The sequence below is a fragment of the Octodon degus genome, unplaced genomic scaffold (assembly GCF_000260255.1).
Source record: "Octodon degus isolate 3935 unplaced genomic scaffold, OctDeg1.0 scaffold00005, whole genome shotgun sequence".
Taxonomy (NCBI): Eukaryota; Metazoa; Chordata; class Mammalia; order Rodentia; family Octodontidae; genus Octodon; species Octodon degus.
In genome coordinates, this window is record NW_004524581.1 from 3,680,633 (window position 1) to 3,692,926 (window position 12,294).

Here is a 12,294-nt window from a genome sequence, read left to right on the forward strand (position 1 = left end):
TGGTGGTGCACGCCTTTATTCCCAGCTCTTGGGAGGCTGTAAACAGGCCTATCACTATGAGTCCAATCTAGTAGTGAGACCCTGAACACCCTGCACTTTCAATGGTGAAATTTAAAAAAAAAAAAAAAAAAAAAAAAATCATAACCAAGGACAGGCTAGATAGATCAGCAGACTAAATCTCAGCGGCTGGGGTTTGATCCCTGGCTTGCCATGCCGTGCTGGGGCGCGCTGAGACAGTGATTAAGACTGGGTGTAATCCCAGCGCTGGCGAGGCTGAAAACAGGAGGATCACTAGGAAGCTGATCTATGTAGGGAGACCCTGTACGCCCTGTACACCCTGTTCTAAATTCAAAAAATAAAAATAAATAAATAAAAGTACCTTGTGACACCATGAAAGTGGTGAATATAACAACAACACAAATTGAAAACTGACTCCTGAAAAGATTGGTTTATTTAGCAGAAGCTGCAGGTCCTCTTATGGGCATAATCTGTCATGTACACCTGTCTCGCATTCCTCCCAATTAAAAATAAAATACTAAAGGAAAAGATAAACCCTAAAAATGCCATGTACGAGAAATAAATAAAACGACAGAACCCAATGGAAATAAAACGACAGAACCCAATGCCATGTACGAGAAACAAATAAAACGACAGAACCCAATGGACAGAACCCAATGGAGATAGCCTACATGTTAAAACTATCTGGAAGAGACTTTGGCACTGCTCCGAGTGACACATTACTTAATGGTACGAAGCATAAAACATGCCTGCACCAATGTGTAGATTCAGGAGAATGTTGGGAAATAGATGAAACAAGCTAATGGGATTGCAAGAGACTTCTACCTAGAAAGACACCAAGGAAAAGACTTTTCAGACTTTCCTTGGATGTACGTGAGGGTGAGCCTTATTCATTCTCCCCAACACTGCTTTGTGGTCTGGATGTCCTCTGGTTCTATACTAATTTTAGGACTGATTTTTTTCCCTAATCATGAATAATGTCATTGCTGTTTTCATAGATTACACTCCAGTTGAAGATTGTGTGGGATAATAAGGATACTTAAAATATATAAATATTATTTTTAAAGATACTTTTAAAATGTGTTCAGAGAAATATACAGACAGAAAGAGCTAAGTGGCTGCTTGATACAAGGGTGAGGGTCAGGAAAACAGGGAATAGCTACTAATAGATGCAAATTTCTGTTCCTGTGATAAAAGTGTTCTAAAATTTGTTGTGGTGATGGCTATACAATTTTGTGAATTTATGAGGGAAAACTGATTATATGCTTTAAATGGATGAGTTGTAAACTCATGGATGCACTCTAAATAAAGGCATTTGGAAGTATTCAAAGATGATGCCTAAGAACTTTCTGGAAGCAAATATGAAAAAATTCAAAAAGGCGAACAAACATGTGAATCCATGCAGCTCAGAACATTATAAAGAGATTTTAAAAAGAACAGATTAAAAATGTGTGTTTATTAGAGAAAATTAAGTGCATCTGATAGCCAAAAGTAGCAAAATTCAAAATATGAATAAACTTGTCAAACAAAGTAAATTATTAATATGTCAATGAAACTCATTCTAAACCAGGCAATGAGGGACAGGTCTGTAACCCCAGCACTTGGCAGACTGAGAAAGAACATTACAGATTGGACTCCAGGCTGGGCAACGTGGCTCAGTAAGATCCTCTCCCAAAATTTGTTTTTGCTTCATTGGTTTCTTTAATTAATGAATGAATGTATTTTTTAAGAAGAAAGATTGTGACATAGCTTGGCGGCAAGGCCTTGAGTTGAGTTGATGGTACCACAGAATGAGTGAATGGATAAAGGACGAATAAATGCATGAAGGAAATTTATTCCAGTCCTCGCTAGGTCATTGCAAGCTTCCGGTCATAGCTAGGTCTCTTTAAAATCATCTCAGAAAATCAAAATGAACTTACGAGAGTAATTACTATTTTTTTTCTAATCTTCTCACCTTAGAATTTTAACATCATAATGTTAGATTTCAAGATAAAGTGAATTTGAGAAAATAGCCCTATTTCCATCAGTGTAGGGATTAGGCAAAAATTGTAATATTCTGATGTATTTGTCTTATATTAAAAACTAAATTTTGAGTAACTTTTATTACTACAGAATAGTTGAAATTGCCTGTGCATATACAGACTTGGAATATATTATATGTTATAAATTATAGAATATATATTTATATTTAAATCCTTGAGTCAGTTCAAGGGTTTAAATTAGATGAGTATTTCTTTGCTAGTATTTCAAGGTGAAAACTGCTAAGATAAAATCTTAATAATTCATGACTACTTTCATTTCTTGTCAATACAAATTTTTTAAAAATCATGCTTTTTTAGCTTATCCCCAGATATTTTATTAGAAAAATGCTTGCTAGCATAGTTTAAATAATAATCACCATCAATCCACTCTTTCATTCTAGTGAATTACCCAAAAATGATTTTGTATTTACAATAGAATGTTCAAAATTCAATCCACTATCAAACTTTAAAAGAAATTGTGAAAAACAATGCAGGCATCCTTTTTAACAGAGGGAAGTGTACATAATGTTAATAAAACATGTGTTACATTCTAAATACATTTTAAATTAATAAGATATGTAAAAGTTGGCTTGTTTTATAAAATGCCATGTCTTCTTCTTTTTTTTTTTTTTTTTTTTTTTTTGGTGGAATTGGGGATTGAACTCAGGCCCTTGCGCTTGCCAGGGAAGTGCTTATTCCACTGAGCTATCTCCCTGGCCCCTGCCATGTCATTGTGATAGTGATTCTTCAACCCCAATGGTTCCTCACTCTGATCATTATATTCTTGCACATGGCCCCCAAACCTATTTATTTTGTTTTCTTTTTATTTATGTATTTGGAACAGGGTCTCACTAAGCAGCTTGGACTTGTAGTGACCCTCCTGTCTCAGCCTCCCCAGCACTGGGATAAGAGACATGCACCACCACGCCCGGTCTCTGTGGCCAGCTCAGCCTGCCTGGGGGCAGAGCCGGCACAGCATGTGGTGCCAGGGACCAAACCCTGGCCCCTGTGCTTGATTAAGCAGGCCCTTAGTCTGCTGAGCTATCTCGCTGGCCCTCCAAAACTTATTAAAATAAACTCATAAATAATATATTTAGTGGCTCTGATTCTTTTAAAACTATATAGTCATTAAGTCACTATGTCATGGTTAAATACATTAAAAATTAAAATCCATTCAGAATTTTAAGGTTCTGTTAAAAAAGAATAAATACATATGTAAGAAATAAATGTGCATACACATGGGTATCATATACTTGCAAATTCGAGGATGGAAATATTTATATGCTGTTTAGTATGTGTAGACAGAAAAACTAAATTCTAAAATTATGAATTTTGGCATATTGTATGAATACGTGTGTGTGTATATATAGATAGACAGACAGACAGATAGACAGATAGATATGTAAACTATTTGGGCTATACATATATATTTACATATCAACACATTTTAAATAAAAATGTTACAATTTAAATAGAAATACATTACAAGTGTTTGATGGACACCAGGTGTCACTGCAAAAAGACTAAACATTGAACTGATTAAATTGTTAAAGCAAAATCTGTATTAGAGTAACACAAACAATAGTATGGAGTAGTATTTTAGGAATGTCCATTTTGCTTTTTAGATTTACACCTCAGTACTGACACTTATGGAAGATATCACTCAGTATAGACAGGGAATGGGAATCATTATTCTCTGCCCTTCACTCTTCAAGCCAGGGAAAAACCAAGTGCTGTTTTTGCTAATTCAGCAGAACTGTATGAATGCTAGATTTTCTCTTAACATTCCAGTATCCTGCAGCGCTTGTAGCCAAGCTGTCCCTTTCAGAGTCTGCATGTCAGGTGGATCACTCCGAGTCCGATCCAATGGTGAGACCCTGAACCCTCTGTAGACCCTTCCCCCGCCCCCCACAATAAATAAATAAATAAATAAATAAATAAATAAAAGCCTGCAAGTCTTTTTTTTTTTGTATTTGTAATTTTTAGGGAAGGGTCTACTGGGTGTTCGGGGTCTCACTACTGGATGGGAGTCATAGTGATTCTCCTGTTTACAGCCTTCCAAGAGCTGGGATTACAGGTACCGCGCCATCACGCCCAGTCTCAATGGCCTTCTCACTGCGCCCCAGGGGCGGGGCCGGCCCCGCAGGCCTGGGGATTGAATCCCTGGCCCCGACACCTGCTTGCAGGCATGTTAACCCACGGAGCTGTCTGGCCGGCCCTGAGTCTGTATGTCTTCTCACACAGCCAGGGCCTTGGAGCAGGGTAAGGTGTTAATAAGAAATCATCTCCAAAAACTTTTCCTTGCTTGAAAGTGTAACAGACTCCCTACTCCCTAAGAACAGAGCCCCTCTTGGAGTCAATCTATTCTGTGTTTATACCGGAAAACTTAGTACGAGGCCCACACGTGCGGTCTCTGATTTATCGCTCATACTGCATTTTAACATTTTAGAGGGCTTTGAACTTTACTTACAGTCGAAGCCTTGTATTAGAATTAAATGGGTGCTCTATCTTAATGGGGGAGCTGCTGCAGAAAATCGAAGCACTTACTTAAAAAGCTCATGTCTGTCAATAGCTCTGTTGGTTTGGGGGTCGATTGCGTAGACAGTGAGGTCACACTTGGTGTAATCTTCCAGAGAAAAAGCGTCTCCATGCCTGCGGGCACCAATGGACTCCACCACCACCTTGGCACCGGGGATTTGGTCCTGAACATAGCGATCCAAAATCCTATCAATCAAAGAAAATACAAACATGACATTCTGATAGGCTTCCTGGGAAGAACCAATCACCCTACACTCGAAATGAAGTTTAGTAATGAAAAATGTTGACAGTCAGGTTATTGCTGTTTACTGCACATGAACCCAAGAAAAGAAATCTCTCTGTTTTTAGCATCAACTCTCAATGATGCTGGAAACCAGACAAGGTAAAAAGAGGTCACTAACTGTGTCCTATTTAAGTCCAGAGTTTTTGAATTTATAATGTCATTTGAGCTTGGATGTAGCTCATGGGAAATGTCAACTATGTTGTACAAATAAAGCTGTCTACACTTCAATAGAAGCGTGGGTCCTGAGACCTTGATTTCACATGGTCGAAGCCATAAATTACACCTCATACCAGAAACTAGTTTATGGCACATAGCAAAATGCTACAATCATAATTAGGATACTGTCTTTTCCAGGGGTGTAGAGATCGTTAAATCATCATATAAGTGAATGTCTATATATGTTTTAAAGGCAAATTTATAATGTTAAAATATGTATATCCCATGCAAATCACAGAAGCTATTTAGATTAATATAAACAGCTTAAAATACAATATAGAGTAAGCATATGTGATATTAAAGAGGGAAATATTAACTAAAAGCTAATTTTAGGACAAGTACCTTTTTCTAATTGCATTTTTTATTTTAATTGAAAATACAATTATTTCCCCTTAAATCTTTGTTTTTTAAATTTCTACAAATAACAGTTTCTTTACTATCCTTTTTCAAGTAAAAACTATTTTACTGACCTTTATAGATGAATAATGGAATACATATTATTTATTATTTGTAAGTATTTAAATGTGAAATAATTATTATCAACTTACGAGGGTGAGGTATTTTTTTTTGTCTTTTTATTTATTTATTATTTTCACTACCCATCTCAGACTCACAGTGATCCTCCTGTCTCAGCCTCCCTGGTGCTGGGATTACAGGCATGCACCACTACACGCAGTTTAAGTGGCTGGCACAGCAGGACACTGGCATGGCATGTGATACCTGGAATCGAACCCAGGTCCTTGTGCTTGCCAGGCAGGTACTTATTCTGCTGTGCTATCTCCCCAGACAAAAGTTATTAATTTATAAGTTAATGTAACAAATATTAAAGTTATCTGTAAATTTGATGTTCCTCATTACATCCATATAGTGTTTTCTCTAAGGAATAACATATTCTAAATTCTGTTAATACATCTGAAAATACTTTTTGCTTTAGATATGAAATTGACCTACTTTCTGCTCTGTTAAAATAGTTTCTTTAACAGTGCTGTATGTGCTTGGTTGGTTTTATTACAAAAACAAAGACACTAAACTTTCAAGGAAATGCCAGGTGACACCACCAATGACAATGAAATATTTTGTCCATTTGCTTTTAAATTTTTATAAACCAGAAGAGTTGATGGCTGTCTTAGAGTCATTGTTTTCCTATTCTCTCATCACCCCATACTCACTCTTTTTCACTTTACCATCTTCCTTTTCTCTGATGAATTACTTCCAGAAAAATAAAGTTGTGAAAAAAACACCCTAAAGTGAAAAAATCCACTTTGCAAACTTCAGTCAGAAGTTGAATTCAATTCAATCAATGTAGTAGGGTCCATAAACTACATTATCTGCTTATGTTTTCAGATGTTTTTCTGAGCAATTTATGCTCATCAAAAAATAAAAATAACCTTGTAGCAACCTACCTAATACTCATGACAGTTTATGTGTACTAAAAGTAATACCAAAGCATTGGAGAACAGTTTTGGTTTTGAAATTTTTATTTAGCAATTATAGAAACTTAGACAAATAATTATGTTCTCAAATTCTAAGTTTCCTTTAATAAAAATTAGAAAATCACCTCATGCATGAAGTTTTTTGTTTGTGTTTGTTTGTTTGGCAGAACAAGGGATTGAACTCAGGCCCTTGTGCTTTCCAGGCAAGTGCTTATTCTACTGAGCCATCTCCCCATTACCTCATGCATGTAGTTTTGTGTGTACGAAATGAATTAACTCTTTGATACAAATTTCTCTCAAGTTTCACTAGAAAAAAGGTCCATAAGATACAATTTTTGATATTAATATAATTTTGGCTTCAATATTTGGAACAGGAGTCTTCTCCCTTGAATCTATTTCAAGATGTTTAAATTGTGGAATTATTAACGAAGCATTTCTCACTAACACTATCAATGCACAAATCAAAAATACATAGATGAAGACAGCTCTCTACACCAGAGTTTCAGGTGCACAATGAGAACTTCTGTGGTGCATTAGGCATTTCCAATGGCCCAAGGAAATCTGTTCTATGTAAGCAGAGTGGATAAACTCTACAGCACTCCTCAATGAAGACACATTTGCATCGAGCTTATGCCTTTACCTATGTTTCACTGCAACAGTACAGTACTGTATGTCAATGAAATGTTAGTTGTGCAGTAACACATAAATATGCTAATTCCTTCATGAAGCATGTTATCAAAAATCAACAAATTTCTAAAAAATTAAATCACAGCTAGCCAAACAGCTCAGTGGATTAAAGTGCCTACAAACGGGTGCAGGGGCTGGGGTTTGATCCCTGGGCCTGCTGTGCCTTTCCTGCCCCCCAGGGCATGCTGAGAGGGCAATTGAGACTGGGCATGGTGCGCCTGTAATCCCAGCTCTTGGGAGGCTGTAAACAGGAGGATCACTATGAGTCCGATCTAGTAGTGAGACCCTGAACACCCTGCAGACCCTTTCTTAAAATACAAAAAAAAGATATAAATACAAATAGAAAATAAATAAAAAATATTAAATCACTTAAAAGATGAAATAGTATCTTCTCTTGGAGCATTTTATTCTTAAAGTCATAGGGATCTTTTGAGGATGAAGTATACCTTATGGTAAAGAGGCTTAATTTGAATTTTCCTTTTTTTTTTGAAATTTTTTTTCATTTGATATAGGCTCTAACTATGCCATTGAGATTGATAGTGATCCTCTTGTCTCAACCTCCTCATCACTGGGATTATAGGTATGCACCACCACTCCCAGTTTCAGGGCTGGAACAGCATGCCTGGGGTTCTGGGGCTGACATGGCATGCAGTACCGGGGATCAAACTCAGGACCTTGTACTTGCCTGGCATTAGCTTAGGATGCCAAGCTGTCTCCCCAGCCCTCCTATATCTTTTACCAAAAAAAAAGAAACCAAATATTATACTTTTTAAATGAAAATATATTTTAAGAAAATAGTATCTATATGTACATACTAAGTATTTTCTAGATGTATATCCATTATATATTGTTGTGTATATATATTTCAGTATATATGTGCATTTCTGCATATGTAGATACAGTCATGTATATGGAAAGTATGTATGGGATTCAGATATTTAGGTAATCTTAAATGATATTCATCTAACAGGTAATATTTATATCATATCACATAACAGAGATGTTTATGATGATATGAGTTTAGTATCTATATATTTTCTTTATGTATTTTTTTATAGTAGGCATGGTAAAAAATAATGAATTATAAAAATATGTGTGTTTAACTCTATTTCATCTCCTTTAAATTCTTTTTTGTTGTTGTTGTTATTTTTGTTGCGGAACTAGGGATTGAACTCAGGCCCTTGCACTTGCCAAGCAAGCGCTTTCTCTACTGAGCTATCTCCCCAACCCTCCTTTAAATTCTTAAGTAAAATATCTTACCAGTAAGTCCAAAATTTTAACTTAAAAGTATAAAATTTAAATTGGATGGAGAATTGATAAAATTTCATGCAGTAAGACTCAGGTAAATAGAAATATTTTCACTCACTGATTCTTTACCATGTATTCACTATGTGCTTTTCAGGATTTTGTCACTGAGGTACACACATAGAATGCACCACAAATGGCACAAAAATTTCTGATATCAAAGAGCTTACAGCCTACTTGATAAACCAAAAACACATAATGAAATAGTAGAATTAGTGCAAGTGTTCTGAAAACGTATTGCTGAGAACTTAATAATTGATCAAATGAGACAATTAATGACGTGAATTTTCTGCTAAAGAATATTCTAGGAAAGGAACTGCCAATTGCTTGTGCACATGAATGATGCCATGATCCATGAATAGAGCAGACAGTTCTGGGGACAGACCATGAGCGAGAACTGGGACTTGAGACGCCCTTGACTCTGTGTAAAATAAAAATTCAGTGCCAGGTTTAAAACATTGAAGCAAAATGAACAATCCTACATTTGGAAGACATTTACTTGCTAGTAGGTTGGAAGCAGCAAAGAAGTAGGGGCTGAACAAAAAACAGGATTAGCTATTTGTAAAGAATTTAAGTAGATGTGCATTTTCTGAAATAGCCTGCTCAATAATTTAGGATAGGATGATAGAATTTGAGCTCTATTAGCCACATACAAACCAAACAACCAAATCGTATTGTCCATATTACTCTTAGTTCTGATTAAATATTACTTATTTATAAGAGGAATAAATACTATAAAATAAACCAAAGGAAACTACATTTAATTGAACAAATATTTACATTAATTCCAAGTTGAGTGAATACATGCTACTTTTTGTGTTTTTTTAATTTACTTTTTAATTATGATAAGGTTAACTTGTATTAACCTATTCTTCACCTAACAAAACATGAAAGCAAGGCAAAAACTCACACACCAATTTGCTTTTCTTTCTTCCTTGAAGTGTGCATGAAGACTCTTAAGGAAGGACAAATCTTTTGAGGTCAGACAGCTTCTTTCACTATCGTTTTTGTCAAATACTGAGCATAGATCCCCTGCAGGTGTTGCCGAAGACTCTTTGTCTGCTCTGGAACGTTTTGAACTTAAGTCCAGTGTTTTTTATTTAAGAGTATTTTTCAGGTGGCGATACCACGTAAAACGTGGTCTAAGGGTTGCCCTGGCACTGAAGAGTGCCGACACCCCAAGAACCTTGCAAGTTAAGCACAGCCACGTAGTGCGGCAAATGCTTTTGAAGATATTTGTAGAAAAGGTCCTTCCAGCACAAACGTCGATGTGAGCAGGAAGAAGGGGGAAGAGAACTGAGGAGGAGCAGGAAAACAAAGAGGGGCAGGGAGGTAGAGGAGGAGGAGACCATGACATGCTGTGAAAAGAGGTCCATTTAGGAGTTTTCCACTAAGGCCTCAATAGGTTGTTTCCTAAAGGTGCTTGCTCCGTAAGACTTAGCACTAGCACCGGCCAACTATCCTCAGCCAAACACACATGCAATGCCTCGATCAGTGTCTCTTTTAAAGCTCATTGCCTGGTGCTCTTATTTCCTTGATTTTATTGGTGTGTTTGTGTGTATGTGTGTATGTGTGCGTGTGCGTGTGCGTGTGTGTGTGTGTGTGTGTGTGTGTTGGAACTGAGTATAAACAAAATCTCATGTATGCTGGGAAAGTGCTCTACCCTTGAGGTATACACCAGCTCTCCCAGTCATCTCACTGTCCCACTCCTCCCTACAGCAGTATAGCTTTTTAGTACTAACCTTTGAAATACTTGCAGATCTCTTGAGTGAGAAGAGAACTGTCCCTAGTACAACAGGCTCTTTCTATTATTCCTGTCCCTGCTCTTCCAACAACCACCTTCAGTAATAAATCTTTTCTCCTAAATCCAGATTTGTCTTTATCTAACACATGATATAGGCAGACATCCAAAACTTTAATGTTGTGCTTCCTTTTATTACTTAAAAGTGAATCTATGTATTAAGTAGTGAAGTGATATACAAAGGAATTTTAGTAGTTTATGAAAAGAACATAGTAATATACATTGTTCCTCTTCCTGCTACTACAAAGTTATGAACTTAATGGTTCTGTCTCTTTAAAAGTAACCTGGCAAGGTCCTATACCCAGGGAGCTGAACATGGGCTCTCCCAAGAAATATCTAAGATTGAAAAAGGTGATAAGGGTAGAACCCTGAAAAGGGCCAAGGAATTATTTCTCCAGAAACACGAAAACAACACGCAAATAAATCACTCGCCTTCACTCCAAGATGAGAGCCCCACCCAATGCCCATTCAGCTGGCATCTGATCTCGGACTTCCACAGATTTATAGCACTGTGAACAAAGAATTCTCTGCTATTAAAACCACCCAGTCTATAATTTTGTTATGTCAGCCCAAGCTATTTAAGATGCATCCTGAAATGGCCAAAGGCACTAAAGTCTTTGATTTGTCACTTAAAATGTATAAACTGTGGTCAACACTACTAAATTATGATTGAAAACTATTTAAGAGAATTGTAGAACAATAACATCCAAACCTTTGCTTTCTCTGCCACTAAAAATGGCATTAAACCAGTAATAACCAACTGAAGAATCTTCTCCGCATCTTGATAATGAAATGCCGTCTAGTGTATTCCTACATCTTGGCAAATGGAGGTCCTAGTTCTGCTTCGATCAGTTGCTCAAAGATGGAGAAATATGATTGCTCAAGCTTATGCTGCTGGTAACACAGAAATTGTATTTATCCCTCATAAAAGTCACAAAAAGAAGACATTTTTGTCTAACCAGCATGTATGCTTTTTCCATGAAAACTTTATAATTTGTGTTCGATAAGTTAATCTTGTCCCCGGCAGTCATAGCTAACATGGATTTAATCAGGGCTCTTGACCTGACCCAGCCCTTTGTCAGGAAAGAATGCCTGCAATTCCAACTTGATCCCTCATTTTTAAAAAATTGATTACTTGAGTCAAAGATAAAAATGTGTGTAAAATGAATGGAATTTATCTATGCAAGCTACAGCAATGTTACTAGACTGACATTGTACAGATAGCACTGATATAGTTCTGGTTTTCAGGTCTTGCTAAAAGCTGCCCTTGTGATTATCCCTAACCCACACTGTCTTAAATTATGTTGTTACTGGAAGTTTCCAATAGACTTTCAATCTATTTCTGTTACTGAGGGGAGAAAATAGTAAAATAAAAAAAAAATGTATTTGGTATATGGTCTCACTACACAGCTCGGAGTCAGTGATCCTCCTGATTTCAGCCTCCCCAGGGCTAGGATTACAGGTGTGCACCACCAAGCCCAATCTCAGTAGCTGGTTCAGCACACCCATGGGTGAGACTGGCATGGTATGTGGTGCCCGGGATTGAACCCTGGCCTCTGTGATCGCCAAAGCAGGCCCTTAGTTTGCTGAGCTAACTTACTGTCCCTAGCAGTCAATTTCTAAGACATTAGAACTAACCATGGGCATGTATTTATGTTAAAATGCAGCAGTACTAAAACACCATAGTCATTTATGGTAAGAACATTTATATAGTTGCTCTAGTCTCTAGTCAGTTCTGTCTTTGTAATTCTACTGGTCATATATTTTTCATGCTGCTTAAAGTAGCACTGATTGCTATAGAATTACATATAAATTTTTAGTCTACACATTCTAATTAGCCATTTAAATTTCCCATGAATAGACCTGCAGGCTCGGAAGCAACCAAGGGGTCTTTAAGGAGGTGAAAAGATAAAGCACAGCACATGCTGACAGTGGAACACCGTGCATCACTAGGTACAATTAAATGTTGCATATAGATCTCCTATGTCCAAC

General features: G+C 36.8%; 1 protein-coding gene across 1 annotated transcript in view; it reads right to left on the minus strand.

The window, feature by feature from the left end:
* Nucleotides 1-12,294, minus strand: part of Pcdh15 (protocadherin related 15) — a 689,792-nt gene that overhangs the window by 25,099 nt on the left and 652,399 nt on the right. Inside the window, exon 27 of the mRNA XM_023723273.1 lies at nt 4,587-4,763. Within this exon, the coding sequence (XP_023579041.1) occupies nt 4,587-4,763 (177 nt within the window). The remainder of the gene's footprint in view (nt 1-4,586; nt 4,764-12,294) is intronic.